This window comes from Octodon degus, unplaced genomic scaffold (genome assembly GCF_000260255.1).
Source record: "Octodon degus isolate 3935 unplaced genomic scaffold, OctDeg1.0 scaffold00066, whole genome shotgun sequence".
In the NCBI taxonomy this organism is placed as follows: domain Eukaryota; kingdom Metazoa; phylum Chordata; class Mammalia; order Rodentia; family Octodontidae; genus Octodon; species Octodon degus.
The window spans coordinates 2,104,777-2,124,472 of record NW_004524642.1 but is presented as its reverse complement, the minus strand read 5'-3'; the positions used below and the strand labels follow the sequence as shown (position 1 = coordinate 2,124,472).

At 37.7% G+C, this 19,696-nt stretch overlaps 1 protein-coding gene across 1 annotated transcript in view; it reads left to right on the top strand.

Annotated features, from left to right (window-relative positions):
* The window catches only part of Epha3 (EPH receptor A3), a 383,817-nt gene that overhangs the window by 251,791 nt on the left and 112,330 nt on the right, over nucleotides 1-19,696 (top strand). The window contains exons 4-5 of the mRNA XM_023719233.1: nucleotides 2,531-2,686; nucleotides 3,399-3,734. Of these exons, the coding sequence (XP_023575001.1) occupies nucleotides 2,531-2,686; nucleotides 3,399-3,734 (492 nt within the window). The remainder of the gene's footprint in view (nucleotides 1-2,530; nucleotides 2,687-3,398; nucleotides 3,735-19,696) is intronic.

Sequence of the window (19,696 nt, the reverse complement as noted above, 5' to 3'; positions counted from 1 at the left end):
TTCCAAGCATATGAAAATGAGTCAAATGAAATTGCCATGGTATTCTGGGTTTTCTCAGGCTAAATGAAAGTCATATAAGTGAAACACAATTATGTAAGAACAGTAAAACTAAAGGGTGGCTAATAAACATTGAGCTAAAATCAATGTTGGATAACCAGTTCATTTGTCTTACAAAAAATGCTGTATATAGATATGTCCAGGAAGAATGACCATAACATAGTTGGTATGGGAGCTTTCATCAAATAACAATTCATAAGTGTCTCAAATTTTTATTGAAATCAAAATTTCATTTCTTGGAAAGACACCACAAAGAAGACAAAAACACAAATTGTACATTTGGAGAAAATAGCTTCACAATGATCATAAAACTAAAGACTTAAATTTGGAATATACAAAGAGCTATAACAATAAAGAAATGATCAAAAGATTTGAGCACTTTACCAGACAGGATACGTAAGTGGTCCCGAAGTACGAGTACAGATGCTTTATTTCCTTATTTATAAAAGAACTTCACCTTGAAACCACCATGAGATCCTATCACAGACTTCTTGGAGGGACCAAAATTGAAGAGACCAAATGTTGATAAAGAGGGGAGCAACTAAGATCTCGTAATTTGTTGATGGGAATGTAAATTGATGTAATTATTTTTAAATGACAATTTCCAAAAGACTTAAATATACACTTAATATATGAACCATCCATTCTACCCTTCAGTATTTACCCACAGGAAAATACTGCCTATGTTTCTACAAACATCTAGAAATGAATATTGGAAGGAGTTTTATTTTTGAGTTTCAAACTAGAAAAATCTTGAAGTCCATCAGCAGTTGAATATGTAAATAAATTATGATTTACACGGGGAATCCTGCTCGCCAATACAATGAGTTAACCATGGATACACACAATAATATGATACATCTAAAAGCTATTTTGATGAGAGAACCCAGGCATAGAAGGTTATGTAGCACACAATTGCATTTATGTGACATTCTGGAGAATGCAAACTAATGTGTAGTGACAGACAGCTGATCAATTGTTACCTAGGACTAGATGCTGAAGGAAGGACATATCAAAAATAGATATGAAAGCATTTGGCAGAGATGCAACACCTGCTATCTCTGCGGAGATGTTTGCCAACTATATATACTGGCCCCAACTGATCAAATGATGCACATGAAGTATGTTCAGTTCACTGGGATTTCTTTATTTCAATTTTGACTTCTATTAGTCCATGTCTGCTATACATAATGATTATATTCACTGTAGGAGTTTGGTACATGTGTATGACATCACAATTCCTTTCTCCCATTTTATTTTTCCAACATCAAATTCCTTTATTTATTGTTTTCTAAATTGGGTTTTAGAAAAATGAGGTGTGTCAATGAGGATTGACACACTTCATTGTATTTTATTTCTTTTGAATCTCTTATTTTTTATATATTTGATACCAGGTCTCACTACGCAGCTCAGACTCGCAGTGGTCCTCCTGTCTCAGCCTCTCTAGTGCTGGGATTATAGGCGCGCATCACCACTCCCATTTCAGGGCCCACAGAGAACCCAGGACCAGCACAGCACGTGGTACTGGTGCTTGAACTCAGGACCTGGCGCTTGCCAGGCAGGAGATTAGACCACTGGGTTATTTCCTTCTTTTATTTTTAAAGGGAATAAAAGACGGTAGAAGAAAAAATACACTAGAAGTGATACAGAATTTCACTAAACAAAATGATAGGCATTCAACTTATAAAGTTAATCATCATAGACGCAGATTGATAACCAGACACATGGGTTAAAGCACATCCAGAATATGTAAGACAATTACACTAAGTCGAGCTACACTTTTAGATACTTTGTCTGTACTGGATAAGTGTATCATTTTGAAAGCAACCTGTTTTTCCCCTATGTAGTGCGTATACAGACCAGTGACTGTATTTCAATCATTATAATGGCGTTTTCCATAGAAGTTAAGGAAAATAAAAGATGAAAAGAAAACAAATCTGTGGCTCATAACGACTATGACCAAGAACCCTAAAATACACGGGAGGCTGTGGTTTATTCCTTCCTGGAGTTGCTTGCAGTTTTTAGGGCAGAGTCGTGGGCGCCTACAGCAATCAGAAAACAGTGTTTGGGGTAACGCACTGCGAACCGCAGCACAGCTCCCAGTGTACACATTGCCTCATGTTTTAAAAAGGGAATGACTCTGTGATGACATGGCTTTGCTTTATTTTCTCCACAAATAATCCAATGCCAAGTAAAGCTGTGAAAACACAAGCTGGAAATTTCATCATCCTCTAGAGCCAAAGTAATCTAAATCTTGTAGCGCGTTTCTCCCTTAGCACTTGGTACAAATTCAAGGGTATATGTAGAAAAATGTACCCTGCATCACAGTATATGCTGCTGTAAATTCTAGTAATAAAAACTGATTTCCATTCATGATGCATCCAAGCTCTGACAGCCCTAAACTGTCTGACATGTCTTCAAGGTATGTTCTCAAGCTCATCCCAGAACTTTAAAAGAGCTGTTTTGTTTGCAGCTTGTCGGCCGGGCTTCTATAAGGCTGCGGACGGTAACGCGAAGTGTACTAAATGCCCGCCTCACAGCTCTACGAACGAAGAAGGTTCAGTGCACTGCAGGTGTGAGAATAATTACTTCCGAGCTGACAAAGACCCTCCATCCATGGCTTGTACCCGTGAGTAGTTTTGCTGCAACCCATGCCTCCATATTTGCTGGTTTGTTTTTTTTTTTCTTCCTCTTCTTCTTGAGACTGTGCTGTTTGTTTTTTGTTCTATGTGTGCTTTTTGAGCATCCGCCCATTTCCTCCCATTACACACGTGCAAACCAAAAGCTTCTCCGACTCTGTCTTCGTGCTTGGCTCGCCAAAAATGCAACACGTGTCACACAAAATGAATTAGTTCATAAAGCTCTTCCTGCAGTGTGTCCCCCAGAAAGAAAAGAAACTTTCCGTATCTTGTTTTAAGATCATGCCTTCCTCTTGACAGGAGAAGGGAGGCGATGGGAAGGGGATCTGTGTTTCTACATTTCTATTCCCTCTTGCTATCTATTGGCCATAGGTCATGGGGGAAGAGACTAAGATTTATAAAGGGAATATGAAAGTTTTCGTAACTGTTCACAGGGGTATTGAATTCAGTGGTAAATTCCTTTGCTAGACATTGTGAACACATCCTCAGACCTGATTGAAAACTCCCCCACTCCTACCTTGGGGAGGACCGTGCAGTTGAATCCATGCGTATATAATCTTAAGGCTCCTCTAAGGGTGAGTTAAAAGTAGATAATAAAGACAGGCTAGTTATTTACCTCTTTCAGCTCCACTGTAAATTATCTATTTTCCTTATAGTGGAACACAGAAGTGAGGCCATTAATCTTTGTGAACTGCTTTGCAGGACCTCCGTCAGCACCAAGAAATGTTATCTCTAATATAAATGAGACCTCGGTTATCCTGGACTGGAGCTGGCCCCTGGACACAGGAGGCAGGAAGGACATTACCTTCAACATCATCTGTAAAAAGTGCGGGTGGAACGTGCCGCAGTGTGAGCCCTGCAGCCCACACGTCCGCTTCCTCCCTCGGCAGTTCGGACTCTCCAACACCACCGTGACCGTGACAGACCTCCTGGCACACACCAACTACACCTTTGAGATCGACGCAATTAACGGGGTGTCGGAGCTGAGCTCCCCACCAAGGCAGTTCGCTGCAGTCAGCATCACAACTAATCAGGCGGGTGAGTACGCCCTGGGTGCTTCCAACTGCTGTCGCACAAAGCCAACCGATGCTTTCAGCAGAAAGAACAGGCAAAGGAACGGGAAAGAAACAAACAGCATTTTCTATCATGTTGAAAGAGTGGTCGTACATTCAATAATTCAGTATATTTCCTCAAATGTAAATGAACAGTAGTACTTGGGCACTTTTAAACTCACTTTTACCCATTGCTTGTAATGCTGAGTTCCCTAGACATTTAGGGCTGTGAGACAGTAGTTATCAGGATCCTTGGAACATTTCTAAATGTTGAAATATTTATGCATTGAACCTGAAGTCTAAAAAGGTTATGGAGAGTATTCAAATCTATCAATTTTCATATTATTGACAATTTAATTTTTATACAGTTATTCAATTATTTTGTTTCTAAAACGTCCAAAATAATATAGTCTTAATATTAGTTCTGCTTAAATTTAAGAAAATAAACTTTATTTAATAGGTAAGTTTTGTGCTAGTAACTTAAAATGTGGAATAACAAAAAATCAGGATTTTATAGAGGTATTGTTGGCAAACGATTTGAATGCTTAAACTGAAAGTCTTCCCTGATGTTTGGCAATTTTACCAACCACATTTCTACTGACAACTTTCTATCAATGAAAAGAAAAAATACTACATTGGCAGTTTGTAAGCATAGGCTATTTAAGAAAGAAAAAAAAATTAAAACATAACACTGTCTTGTATTTATTTGTCTTTCTTATCCCAAACTTGTCTCTTATTCACAGTCAGTAAATTGTACTCTTTGATCACTCTAACACTTCTGTAGAATACTCACAGATTTTACTTAGGACTATTTAGTTGCTATCCATTAACATATATACATGGATTATTGTTTACATACAAAAAACGTGTCTTTCAAACAGTAAAGCCATTTTTCAGTATTGATAATAGGGGTGAAGGAGCAATATAGTTTTCTTTTGGAGCCAGTATAGCCTGGGCATTGCTGAACTCGTGTATGGTGGTGCTCACAATTGTCACAGATGTCATAAGTATGACAACCTTCCAAGAAGTTTGATTCAAATATATCACTGTACTATGCAAACATGAGTTTGAACTCACTTTGGAGCTGAAAAGGTGAGGGAGGAAATGAGAGAAAGAAAGGCTGCAAACCAGAGAACGCTTGAATCAGTAGTTGCAACTGCGGCGCGCATTCCCAGATGTGTTCACCTGTGATCTGGCTGTGGGAATTAAGTATAAACTAAGATTCTGATATGCTGTTGGCTTAAGTAATGGGAGACCTTCTGGCTTCTGGTGGAATTGCCCTTCCTCTGAGAAAACCCAGATGGTGCACTGACTACTGCTGTTGGCAGAGAAAGCAGAGGTGACTACGTTCTCCTATCACCTGGAAGAGGTTTTCTAACAGCTAAATAAAGACTGAAAACCTCACTAGAACTTGTTTCTCTCACTTGGTTGGCTTTGGAAGGTTAGTTTACCTACCAACAGCACACATAGGCATCGTCTGAAGCTCATATTCAGTAAGTATGCACCAGTATGACATCCTGGTTGTTAATGTGCTTTATACTGGTAAGCAGTCCTACCTACTATGGCATATTAGAATAGAAATACACCTACACTGCTTAATTTTTCAAATATGCTGAGTAGGGTCTTCAACTCAGCACCTCGGGCCCACCTTCATTCTCAGCAACCCAACAAATAAATCTTGAGCTCGAGGGGTTGCCACCATCCTGCTCTAGTAACTTGGCTTTAGATACTCCTTCCATGTCTTTGGATTGATTCTTTGAATATAACCTTTTTCGGACTTCATTGTCATGTGTATCTCTATCTGTTTCCAAATTTGTTTTGTTCTCCTTGTCCTTTTGCTCTCATATAGTAGTGATGAAATCCTTATCCTTTTACATCACCCCATGCTGATAATTACTCATGGAGGAGCTGTGGCTTAACCAATGTGCACCGAAACATTATTGCAATCTTGCTTAATGAACCTGCAATTTTTCCCACTAGAACCTGCATCCTTGACCCACTGGCAGGTGTCTTTGCTTTGCTTCCATTAATGATATTTTGGCTTTGTAACTAATGTTATTAAAAATGTGTAAGTGAGGTTTCTTTAACTGTCTGTGGGAAAAACAATAAGGCTATTACTATCTATCGCATGAGTATGGTTTCTCAAATACAGCAAACACAGAAACTTAAGAAATTAAAATGTTGTGGTAAGTGGATTTCACAATTCCTGCACAGTATTCCAAGCTGGCTTACTAGTTAGCTTAAAGAGGGAGTAGCAATCTGTACTACAATTATCTCTTCAACAACAACAACCACAAAAATCTAAAAACAAGCACAGGCTCTTTATTTTCCATCTCACCAATTTCCTCTGGTTTTCTGATAGTGCGTCTATCATCAAACTAATAATTCCAAATATGTACAATGAACAAATCTAGATCAGGCCAAGACTTAAAAATAAATAAATAGGTTGATCCTTTGGGCTTCTGCATTACAAATCACAGCATAAGACAGAAACTCAACAGGGATGATCTTAGTTACTTCCCTTAACCCCAATCCCAGTTTTAAAAACATAGTAATTCTGTCTACAATATGTTCAACCAACATTTGATATATTTATTTCAAGGTGTCTGTGTCATTTTGCATGCCTGGGGAGAGAGAGGTCTTTGTTCTGTCTTCAAATCCCCAGGGCAAGATATATAGGCACGATTAGAAGCAACGCCATTTCTTTTGGGAGTGTTTCTTTGTTTGGCTTCATTCTTGTTCTTGTGAAGGTTAATTGATGGATAGCCTTGAAAACTAACCTCCCTATGAAGAAAAGGATACAGCTTGTGACAGATATGATGCCCCCCCCCCCGTTTAAGTGCCTCCCAGCCTCTCTATCTTTGACATGGATATAAAAGGCAAATGTGAATGTGTCCCTTTTAATTCAGTTTGTGAGACTGAGTTTCTTGATTCTTCTCTTGATTACATTTTAAAAGCTTTGCGATGACCATAGGATAAGACACCTTATAAACTGCAGAGGATTTCGTTGTAAATTTAGATGTTAGGTCTCCACTACAGTACTTGCACGAAGCGTGCCGCTAGATAAAAACCACAGCTTCTGTAGAAAGATTATATCCATTAATCCATGAGTCAGGCAAGTAACAGAAGACTGAGTGATTGCAAAACAAATGCCTTCCAAGTCACCGCTAGGTGTAAGCTGCTACCTTGTATTTTCTTCCTTAGAATACGTATACTTCTTTTCAGTTCCAGAAGCAATTATTCCATTGGCGCAACCATCCCTCCTTTTCCATTATTGAATCAGACTTTTCCACTCTCCTGTAGTGGATAATGATCTCAATCTAGGCTAAGTATACGAACGGGGAATTTATAGGCTTCACAGGTGCACCTCTCACCTCTATTATACTGCTTTTAAAAAATGAGATCCAACTTTCTCCCTCTTCATCGGGAGATCAGACTCCTGCTTTGTTAGCCAACTCTGTCTCCACTACCAGTTCCTATTTTTCTTTTCTTTTGCTATCCTATGTGTCATGATGTGAAATTACTGAAGAAAGAGAAAAACGCTTGTTGCAAAAATCTACTATAACGTGTGCCTGCCATCCTACATGTGGATCCTTGCTATCCCCCTACTGTTACCGGGCTTCTTACGGTGTCCTGCAACGGGGCTTCCTTATCAGCCTCCCAAGACCTAATGCCATACTTCATTCCCTCGGATGATTTTTCCTTCTGCCTTTTGGAGACCATAGACATTTAGACGTTTAGAGGCAAAGGAAAATATTATCTTCTCTTTCTCTGCATCTAATTCTTCTCCTCTGTACTAACTCCCGTTGATTTTGTACTCTTTATGCTGTCAAGTGTATCTCCTTCCTTTGTAACATCTTTAACAAAATATTCCATGTGTTGCACGTTTCTTTGTTTCAAAGTGATTTTTTTGTCCTACAGGAAAATGCAAATAATTAAATGACAGCCATAGCTACAATACACAGAAGTGCGTATGAACATTATACATTTAGACCATTTATTTGCGATCTTATGCTATATTTTATCTAATATTCAATTTGCAAGTAGAGTTTTCATGATATTTTCATCCTTCTTGTTTTCTCTTCCATGCTCCTGTCTTTATACTCTAAATTCTCCTGTCTGTAACAAGCACTTTAGACAGGATGAGTAATAATTCCTTATTTGTATCTTTATGTTCAACTAAATGCAATTGTTAGAACTTATACATCAGGAGGATGTGGAAGTTGTTTAAATGAGCACAATTATATTTGTAGGATTTAAATCAAAAGCTGCTAGCATGCTGTAATTATTCATATTTATTGAATAAATAAATGATTAAAGAACATTTCTATTATCCAAAAGCTGAAGCGTGCTTTCCCTGAAACATGTCCCCACCCTATTCCTCCTCCTCCCTTTCCTTCCATCTGTGTCTCTCCCTCCACTCACTCTCTTTTTTAAGGCAACCATGATGTTCTTCAGTTTAATGATGCTAATGTTAGGAAATATGCTTGGCATGTCTTCTACATCTGAATAGTTCTAGCATGCTGATTACATGATTTTTTTCTAATCTTCATGTATTTTTCTCCCTACTTAGTGCAATAATTTGACATTTCTAGATACAATATTTAAAATAAGCAACTATATGAGATTTAATAGTATTATTTTATACTTATGAAATTCTAAGGTAACATAAAGATTTAAAATATATTAATTTACATTGAAATATAATATTGAACATCTCTCTCCAGTAAGACATTTGGAAAATGAGTTAATAGATTACCATTTAGTTGTATTTGAGGGTTTCTCTTAAAGTATGCACCGTTAAAGTGTTTACAATATAAATATAGATTTTAAAAACATAACAAAAAAATAAACCAAGGCCAGTGAGGTAGCTCAGCAGACTACGCACCTTTTTAGGCAAGCACAACAACCAAAGTTCCATCTTCAGCACCACAACCACATGCCACACCAGCCTCACCCCTGGGCACCTGAACTGGCCACATTATCTGGGCCTGGTGGCATATGCCTATAATCTCATCGCTGGGGAGGCTGAAAGCAGCAGGCTCACTGCAAGTGTGAGCTGAGTAGTGAGACCCTGTACCAAATCCATTTAAAAAAATAAATAAAGTAGAACAATGCAGTAGATGAATAAATTAGATACGATGAATTGAAGTTTAAAGAAAAGCTTAAAGAAACTTAAAGAAAAAAATCATTTACAATTTTGAAAAATGGAAATATATTCATTTCCATCTATATATTTGAGAGAGTGAGAGAGTTCCCTCACTAACATAAATTAGACTATTCAGGTGTATATGTAGAAAAACTATTCTGGGCCATATTATTTGCTTCTGTAAATTGCTAGTAGAAAGAATTATATTTCCTGAAGGGGAGATAACGTTTATGAAGGGATGAAGTGAAGTCAAATTGGATAGGCAAGGAAGAGCAAACAACTTAAAAAATAGATGGTAGGACACTAAGCAGAGATACATATTTTATATGGAAAAATCGTGCTTTTTAGGTCTATATTTTAGTAAGTTGAATCTTCAAAAAGTCAGGAAATAGGCAAATCAGGGCAATCATTCCTACCTGAATGCCTACAATGAAAGAATAATTGAGGTATAAATGATATTATTGGAAAATGAGTATGAGCAATATCTGTAGCTGTCATATTTCACACTAAAACAGTAATTTTTGTGTCTTTTAGTCCATATGTATGTATCGCATGAATAACGAGGTTACTTCAGCAAGAGGGACATGTAATGAGCGCATCTTAGTCAGTGTCAGCCTTCCTGCCTGGGTCTCTGCTTCTCGCTCTTGCTTATTACCTCCCTTGCGTCCAGAAGTTTACCTTCTAGCTTCCTATACTTGCCCTTATTTTAATCATGTCTTTAGGTTTTTATGTGTTTTTAGGGTTCCCATCTAGAACAAGCCTCTTACCATACTGTAATTTAACTTTCTGAGTGTGACGAACTTCTTCAACATGATGATTTTTAATTTTACCCATTTTCCTACAGATAATGTGATTTCATTCTTTAATATCTAGGAATATTCTTATTATATATAATATACATACATATATAGTTTTCTTTATTTGTCTCTTATCTAGCATCAAGGCAGTTTTCACAATTTATTGCTGCAAATTGCCTTGGTATAAACATGAATATACATTAATTAGTATGATGTTTTAAAAATTCTAGTCATAAATGCAATCCAAAATTAAGTTTTAGAAACTTTTGTACTTTTCGTACTTGGATTCTTGTTCCTGCAGATAGTTAAAAATGAAGTACTGTCACACCTAAAACTATCTTATATTGGAATTCTGCAATTAAATGAACAAACCACTTTAGTCTGAATCTTAGAATAAAGAAAAGAAAACATACTCTCTCACCTCCCATGACCCTCTGCGTGCCTGGGGAAAGCGGAAAGCGGTACCAGGCCATTCTCTGGGGTCTGGGATACGCATCAGTTCATATCACCCAAGATTTTACCTTATAGGATAGCTTTCCCTCATTTAATAGTTTGCTCCAGAGAATCACATTACTAATACTCTTTTTTATAATTGGATTTCATCTCTTTCTTTCCTCCTCTGTTTGAACACTCTCCTGTGTATTAGTAGATACCATCACTGGGACAAAATACTCAACACACACAATTGAAAGGTGAAGATAATTTTTATTTTACATTTCAGAAGATTCCATGTGTGGTTGCTTGGCTCCAGGGTAAAGACAGTGTGAGGGAGGGCATGGAAGACGAAGCCGCCTAACCCGGGGCAGCCTGCGAGCAGGAAGAAAGAAAAGAAAGTCAAAGACAAGGATGTACCCTTCCAGGTCATGCCCCTTGACCTGCACTTTTGGGAGCACTTTAAATCGAAATCATGACATTATACCTCTGCCCGCAAAAGGCTTATGTCACATTATTACAGAAACTGCATTTATTCCCTGTGTAAGAGTTGCCAAATTTTTCACAATTTCAGCACTGCTGAGACAATCAAGTCCAAAGCTACTTCTGAGACTCAAAGCAAACTCTTAGCTATAAGCCCCTATTAGAATCAAAAAAAAGTTCAGACTTTCAATATGTAAAGGCACAGGGTAAACAGTCCAGTTACAGATAGGAGAAATTAGAAGATGTATCTAGGAGGAATGTAAGAGCCAAACTCATAAGGAAAAACATTAAGTCCTACAGTTGCATGTCCAGCACCTGGGCCTGGTTATTGTGAAATGTGAACTCCAAGGGGCTTGGACAGCCCCAGCCCTTAGTCTCTGTGGCTTCTGACCTATATGACTTCCATCTTGGCCTGAGTCTTCCCACATTCCACATGCCCAGTAGGTCCTACCTCTGACAGTTACACTGTCAGATCAACTCATACTTCATATGTGCCCTCTTTTGGGAGCTTCCAAGGCCTTCTTCTGAAATTGGGTAAAAGTCTCTGTGAACCACGTCTTTTACATTTTGCATGCCTAAAATACCAGCACCATGGTGGTAGCACCAAGGGCTTTGCCCCAGGGGATCAGTGGCTGGGCCCCCTTATACCATGGCTGCAGTAGCATTGGAGTATCTGCATGGATGAATGATTGAAAACACTTTCCTCAGCAACCCTGATTGATTGGGCTTCCTGGGGACTTTCTTCTCATAGTAAAGATTTTTTTTTCTTTTTCCACCCTTGAGAATGTGATAGATAGGTTTTGGCCACTTTATGAGAAATCTTGATGTTACCTCTGCCAGACTACTTACTCCTATACCCTTAATCTAAAACTTCCACAAAGTCTCCAGGCATGAGCAACATGTAGACAAAGTTTTGACCAGAGCATAAGAGACATAATTTTCCATCTATGTGTAATCTATTCCCTGACTAAAATATTCTGAGCTGGTCTGCATTCCTGCCCACGTCCTGCTCTTTTAAACTCTTACCAGTACCTCCACTTAGACTCTGATTGCAATAATCTAGAATTCCTCTAGTTCACATCTCCAAATATTTTCCAACTCTTGGACAAGGTTTGCAAGGCTTCTAAACCGCACCCTCCATCAGGGGCCATCACCGCAACAGCTCCACTCTTGATACCAGTTTTCCTTATTAGTCACTTTCCTGTCACTAGAGCAAAATAACCGACAATCTTAAACGAAAGAGGTTGATATTAGCTTATGTTTCAGAAGATTCTACAGATGAATGATTGATGGGCTCCAGCATAGGTATGTCCTGGTCGAAGGGAACAGGAGAGTAAAGCTGACTGACCTGTGGGGGCCAGCAAACAGAAAAGAGCAAGGAGCACCCAGCAACACCAATGCACCCTTGAGGTCACGCTCCAACAAGAGCTTCCTCTGCCTGGGCCCCACCTCAGAACATGAGCCCTTTGCAGGACTCTTTATTTTATTTTTTTTCAAACCAAATTGGTAGGACAGTTTCAATAATTAAAACATTGCATACATTCTTCCTAGTGGTTAATTGTTGTGCAAGATGCGGACATGATATCCTATTTACAAACACCATTAGAATCAATCCCTCTATTCATTAAGAGAGTGTAACTATATATCTATCCTAATCATTTTGAATACACATATACAAAATAGATATTCATCTGTATCCTCTTTTCTTGTTTAGTTTCGTTATTTGACTATTATAGGTGTGTTAACTCAGCAAAAGAGTCCAGGAGCCCATAATAGTATTGGGTCTTCCGCTTCACTGGCAATGTCAGAAATAGTTGACCTGAGTCCCCTACAGCTCAACATAACAGCATGGCTTTACTTCTTATACTTCGTTTTTATACTTTTCTGCTGGATGGTTAAAACTAAGGTAAAGCAAGACCTATGCAATAAGAGCTGTAGCTTTTGCATCTGATAAGGTCAGTGAAATCCCCTCTGCAGGATACTTTAGATCCACACAACAGCAGCATGCTTTAAGCTGTCAAAGCATAGCATGGCTGTACACAGGTATCACTCATTCTTTCCCCAGATTTCCCCCAAACTGACATTTGCCACGGTTGTTTCATCATTTTTGCTCCATCTCTCTCTGTCGATTGATACCACTTACTTCTGAACCATATATGTGTTAATAACAAATATTATGTCTCTTCTAAGTGCAAATTCCTTTTAAAAATGAGCACACATAATTTCAATACATTTATCAAAATCAAGGCTTTAATATTGTTTTGTACTAAGGTCTCAAGTGCAGGAACTACATCTAATCAATTGCTACACTAATATCCTCATCAGTCTTTGTCTAAAATATAATTTCTATGTAAAAGAACAAAGGGGCACCTACAAGCAGGTGCAGGGACCAAGGTTTGATCCCTGGGTCTGCAATGCCAGCCCCACCCCTGGGGCGCCCTGAGACAGTATTTGAGACTGGGCATGGTGGCACGTGCCTGGAATCCCAGCTCCTGGGAGGCTGTGAAAAGGTGGATCACTGCAAGTCCGATCTAGCAGTGAGACCCTGTAGGCCCTTCCCTAAAACACAAAAAATAAAAATATAAAAGAACAAATAGGACTGGCAAGATAGCTCAGCAGTCTAAGCAGCTGCTTAGGCAAGCACAGGGGCTGGGGCTCAATCCCAGCACCACATGTAGCTCCGGCCCCCGTTATGCACACTGTGCCAACCACTGAGACCAGCCATGGTGATGCACACCTGTAATTCTAGTGCTGGGGTAGCTGAAAACAGGAGGATCACTGAGAGTCTGAGCTGTGTAGTGAGGCCCTATACCAAATACATAAAAAAATGAATAAATAAAAGAAAAATAAAACAATGGATGGTTTTTGTAAATTTAAGTTAATTACAAAAAATGCTCAGCAACAGCCCTTTTCAGGTATTTGATGTTAGTTTAGGGATTTCAGTTGATAGTGAATAATATTCTGATTTAAAGCAAAGTGAATATAACTTAATTGCATATAGGTTTACTATTGAAATATCATTGATTTTTGCAAAGAAGAGTACATTAGAGATTATTCAATATATTGCAAGTAGTCCTCAGCTTACAGCTGAGTCATCAACTTAATTTGATGATTAAAGATAAATCTTTCTGTCTTCAAAACTTTCCTTCCTTCCGGAAAAAAAAGTACTACCTATGACATGAAAGGTCTGAAGTAAAAACACAATCATATATTTCTTTTATTTTTTAATCATACAATTCAAAATACTGTTATTACTACTATTTTAAATTATCATACCTTATTTATTTTAAGCAGAAAAAAACAAAAATAAAAAAAACAACAAAAAATGAAAACAATACAAAATTTCAAAACAAGACAGTAGGAAATTAACAATGGTTTGTATATTGCGTATCGTAATCTCCAAGGTAGTTGATAGGATTACCAGATTTAGGCATGCATGATTGATCAAAGAATTAAACATTACAAAAGTTACATTTCTTGGTATATAGGTCTTTCTTTATCTTGGTCTTAACCATTCAGCAGAAAAGTATAAAAATGAGGTAAAAAAATAAAGCCATATTAATATGCCAACTCAACAACTTCTGACATTGTCAGTCCTACGGATAACCCACTACTCTTACGGACTACTTATGGACTACTTACTGCACTATATTGAATTATTTTGATAAATTCATGCACCTACAATGTTTAAATGGTGAGAGAATCCATCTCTGACAAAACTAAGCAAGCAAGCAAAAAAAAAAAAAGAGATACAAATGAAGGACCATTTTGTATTTGTATATACAAATTAGTTAGGATAGATATACAGCTACTTTCTCTTAATTCAGTGAGAAGAAAGATTTGTACTAATAATGTCTGGACAGGATATCATGTCTGCATCTTGTACTATGAATAACCACTACGAAGACAACAATATGTAATGCTTTAATTATTGAAATCGTCCTACTAGTCGGTTTTGAATCTATCTCATTGCTATTTGTTTCTCAATAAAATTAATTGAAAAATCTAAACATTAATTATTCCTTTCTGTAAACCAATAGAAATTAGTAGTAAAGTTATCTTAGCTATCTTCTCTCTCTCTCTCTCTCTCTCTCTCTCTCTCTCTCTCTCTCTGTATCTGTAAGAGGGCAGGAAGAATTTTAATATTTATTCATATTTAATGCATATATACGTATATATGCATTTCCCTTCCTTCTTTTCTCCCCATACCGTAAAGGGAAAATGAAGAAAGGAGAAAAGTAAAAAAAACAAAAAAATAAATTGTATATATAAGATAATTAAGGTTGTACACAGCTAGTTTCTTTTAGTTCATTAATAAGAGAGTTTTCTGCTAATATTGACAAGATAGCATGTATAAATCTCCTCTGAATAACTACTAGAAAGACAGCAATGCACAGTGTATCAACTATTGTATCTGTCCTAACAACCTGTTTTGAAACTATTTCATGTTTTGCTTATCTTTCGTAATCATACCTTTTTAAAGTTTTAAACAATTATTTTAATTAAATTTATTATTTTTCTTACACATAAAATAATCATTCATCTTAACAGGGTACTATATGATATTTCACTTCTTCTAACAGATCTTTCAGAAGTCTTGCCACCCATAGTTTTTCATCTTGTTACTTCACAGAATAGCATTGCCAGTTAGTAGCAAAAGAAGCTTGTTGACTTATTTTAATAAGTAGCATGCGCTGTTTCAAGCTACCAGTATGCAAAGCTTAGAATCTCTTATCTTTGTTTCGGGGACAAAGCAGATCCTTCTAAATTATTTGTATTATTCATGCTGAAATGTATTTTCACTGTTCACCTTCTAGTTGTCTTGGAACTTTAAAACAGTACAGATAGGGAGGACAGGACCGCTTCACACCACAGCCAGTCGAACTTTTGCATATCAGGAGCAACTTTAGGGCATAGAGGCGGGAGGGGTACTCAGCTGTATCTGTATTAAGCTAGAAACAAATTTTGTGTAGTACCAATCAGTGTATTTTGCTTTGGAATTATACTCTGTGAAATAAAATTAGACACCAAGGAAATCTATGTGAATTATATACGAAAATGAAGGAAAGCATTTTTCAGCTATACCAAATTAGCAATGGAAAATATCTATCAAAACTTTGGAAAGCGTATGACTCTAGTAAGGCACTATAAAGCATCCTCCCCCTCCTTGTTTTATTACAGGATTAATAAATCTGAAAAATATAAATATTCACTTTGTATTTCTCTCAAAAAACAAGGGGAGGCCTGAATGCACCCCAAAGATTGAAAATGGAAGGGAAATGTATATATATATATTAATAACAGATCTTTTAGAAATTTTGCCATCTATAGTTTTGTGTCTTGTTATTTCACAGAACAGCGTTCTCAGTTAGTAGCATTCTCAGAAGCAGGTTATTTTAATAAGTATCATACACTGTTTAAAGTTACCATTATGAAAAACTTAGAACCTCTTATCATTGTTTCATTAATAAAGCGGATCCTTCTAAATTATTTGTATTTTCCATGCACAAATATATACATATATAGTATACGTAGTATTTTCACACTTTCTGTTATTGTAGAGTAATGTGGCTTCTGCCCTTCTGCTGTGAAGTTGAAGCAGGTGCCTGTGACCCTGGGACGCCGCTCTGCACTGTATGCTGTGGCATCCCAGGAATGCTCTGCGTCATGCAGTGCATTAATGCTGCCTTTCGTCCGCACACCCAGGCATGGAGCATCACTCCGCGTAGCTGCAGGACGAGCCCTGAGGGGAATAAAAGCAAACCTGTGTATTGTTCTGACAGTTATTTAAAACCTTTCTGTGCACTTATCATTATAAAAATATGGAGCATTTGCCAATTAAGAGTTTGGAAGCTTTCAGAATCTAAATTGAATTCTTCCCCAATCTTCATATCATATCTATACTATAACGCAACCATAATTGATGGATCACATGTGGGTCTGGAGGTACATGGTTGCTCTTTGAATCATAGTGTCCCTTACACTGTACTCCAAAAAAAGAATAAAGAAGCCAGTGAGAGGAGGAAATTTGATAGTAACTGTAGCATAGATAATTAAGACGTACTCATTGAACGAAAACTTGTTTTATCTTAACTCAATTTTTCCAAATGCACATAAACAGCTGGGGAGATAGAATAAGGAGAATAAGTGCTTGCCTGGCAAGCACACGGTCCTGAGTTCAATACCTGGTAGAGAAAAAAGAAAAAAAAAGCACACAAAAATTATCCTATGGAAATCCTTCTTGTTTTTGTACTTGACCATGAGAGCAATTTTAGTCTTAGAAATGCATGAAAGGTAATAATGTATCTTTAAATACAAATTCTACCCCTATAGCTTGAACTTAAATGTAACTCGACTAATAATGGCATTGAGCATAAATAAGTAAGAAATAAAGAAATACAAAAGCTTAGTAGGGAAAATGCTAAATATGTATTCTTAAAACCATTTTTTTTTTAATTTTATGGAAGGTTCTACAGGGTGTTCAGGACTTCACTACTAGATCAGACTCGTAGTGATCTTCCTGTTAAAACCAAATTTGTTACTAAGTTATAATAAATTATTAATCGTATTTCAGTTATTGTAAAAGTATCTCAGGGTAAAGAACTATTATTTAGCCCATGTGCCCCGGTAGTCTAACTACAATCCCTATCCATACAGTACCATTGTCTAGGTTGAAACAAATATACCTGCCTTCCTCAAATGGCAATGTGTCAAGAAATTGTAATAAGCATCAAAATCACAAGGACAATGACTTTGACACTCCTGTATCCAAGGCTCTGAAATCACATAAAATTCCTACCAACCAAAAGTATGCCTAGCAAAAGACGGACAGTTCAAATTTTTATGTGGTTGTATCAGTAATAAACGTGGTCGTGACTCCTGTTATGATATTATAACGAAGACCCCCGCAGTAAGACCACTGCAACGACTGTCCCAGTCAGTTCACAGCGCTCTACATGGCTGTGAGTGGACGAACATCTTGTCACTGACTACAGAATTCCAAAGCTCCTATTCTTTACTATCACAATTGTCGTTTTTAAATAAATATTCTTCACCTTAGTGTCACTATGAGGAAAGGCCTGAGACAGGTTACTTACAAATTGAAGAGATCTATTTCTGCCCACGGTTCCCAAGGTTCAAGTCTGAGATCAGGGCAACCCACTTGTTTGTACCTCATGCTGTGAGTATGTGTCAGAGCAGGGACCGTGCCCTTGAGCACGAGTCAGAGAGACAAAGCAATCCCCTTCAAAAACATGCCTTGGGCAGGGGAGAGAACTCAGCAGTCCAAGCCCCTGCCTGGCAAGCACAGGGACCCAAGTTCAATCCCTGCTAGTGCAAGCCATGCCCGCCTTTCACAATGCCAGCCACTGAAACTGGGCATGGTGGTGCACGCCTGTAATCCCAGTGCTGAGGAGGCTGAGACAGGAGGATCACTGTAAGTCAGGAGGATCTCTGCTCAGTGAAACTCTATAAAAAAAAATCATGCCTTTAGAGACCTAAGAGCTGCCAGGAGGCCTCACCAATTAAAGGCCCACAGGACCTCCAAAGATGGCACTCTGGGCACCCAGTCTTTTATATGTTTGGGGGATGCTACCAACATTCACACTATACTACTATGATCATGTAATTAAAAAAAAAATCATAAGCTTTAACCAGTGCTAGTGAGAACTCAAAATTAAGTAGCTTTATTTGGAAATTTACATATTAAAAATTTTATTTTTTAAAACATTTTTTAAGTATTTATTTATTTATTTTGGACAGGATCTGGCTAGGCAGCTTGGACTCATACCGATCTTACTGTCTTGGCCTATCCAGTGCTGGGATTACAGGCATGTGCCTCCACGCCTGGTTTCAGGAGTCAGTGGGGTGGCACACCATGCAGTGCTGGGAATTGAACTTGGGTCCTTGTGCTTGCCCCACAGGTGCTTAGACTGCTGAGCTATCTCTCAGGCCCTAAAATATTTTTTTTCCAAAACCGAACAATATACATATCAGGACCTAAAGTCATTCTGAAAGATTTTAATAATAATTTATTATTTTCAAAGCATTCTTTTGACCATTTATTATTATCATGAAGCAACTCATTATCACCTTTCATTTTTATTTCAATTCTAAAAGTTAATTTTAATAAAACCATCAAGAAAGTAATCATTTTTCACCAGAACTTTTTCAAAGAAATAGCTTCAAAGAGGGCCTGTGCTAATACAGCTAGAGGGGGCTGGGAAGATTGCTCAGTAGAATAAGCACTTCCCTGGCAAGCGCAAGGGTCTGAGTTCAATCCCCGGTTCCGAAAAAAAAATACAGATAGAGTTCTAGAATGTGTTTCAAATGAAGTAAATATGTGTCTATATTCTAAGTCTTTCATTTGGGCTTGCTGGACTAGGACACTTCTAAGCTTCCCTCCAAGGACATGTTCTGGGAAGTAACCTAGTGCAAACTGTATAATGAACTCATGGAAAAATAATCCACTGTTTACTCATAATAGTTAGATGAAAATATTATTTGAAAGATTGAATAGAATAAGATAGAATCAAAAGTCCAGTTGTAAATCTAAATCCAGTTGTAAATCTAGATGGCCACTTACTAGTGAGGGGAATGTTTGTTCCATTTTTAAAGAAATATGATTTCTTTATGCCTCTATTTTCAAATTTGTGGAAAAGAATGAATTTAAAGAAATTATTGAGGTAAACATACTGGAATGTATTTTTCTCTTTAAATTGGGCTGCTTCCAAGTGATGGGAGGATAGCTCCTAGGTTGTTATGAGAACTAAGAAAAGTGGAATAGTCACTGAAAATGACTTCAGTAGCATTTTATGGCGGGTATCTAGATGTCCCTTCAGAGACTTGTAAACTCATAGGTGGGGCTCTTCAAAGGTGGCTGGGTCTAGGGTGTGTGTGTATAGATTAGAGGTGTATGACGATTAAATTGGCTGAGACTAATTCTAGATGTGGATAATGGGAAGATACTCCTTGGGTAAGAGTGGCTCAATCAAGAGGCTTGTACGCTAGATAAAGGGAAAGAGGCAGACCTGTTGCCGCAGCAGCTGCTGCTGCCCGCCGACTCCCCGCCCCTCTCCCCCTGGCTGT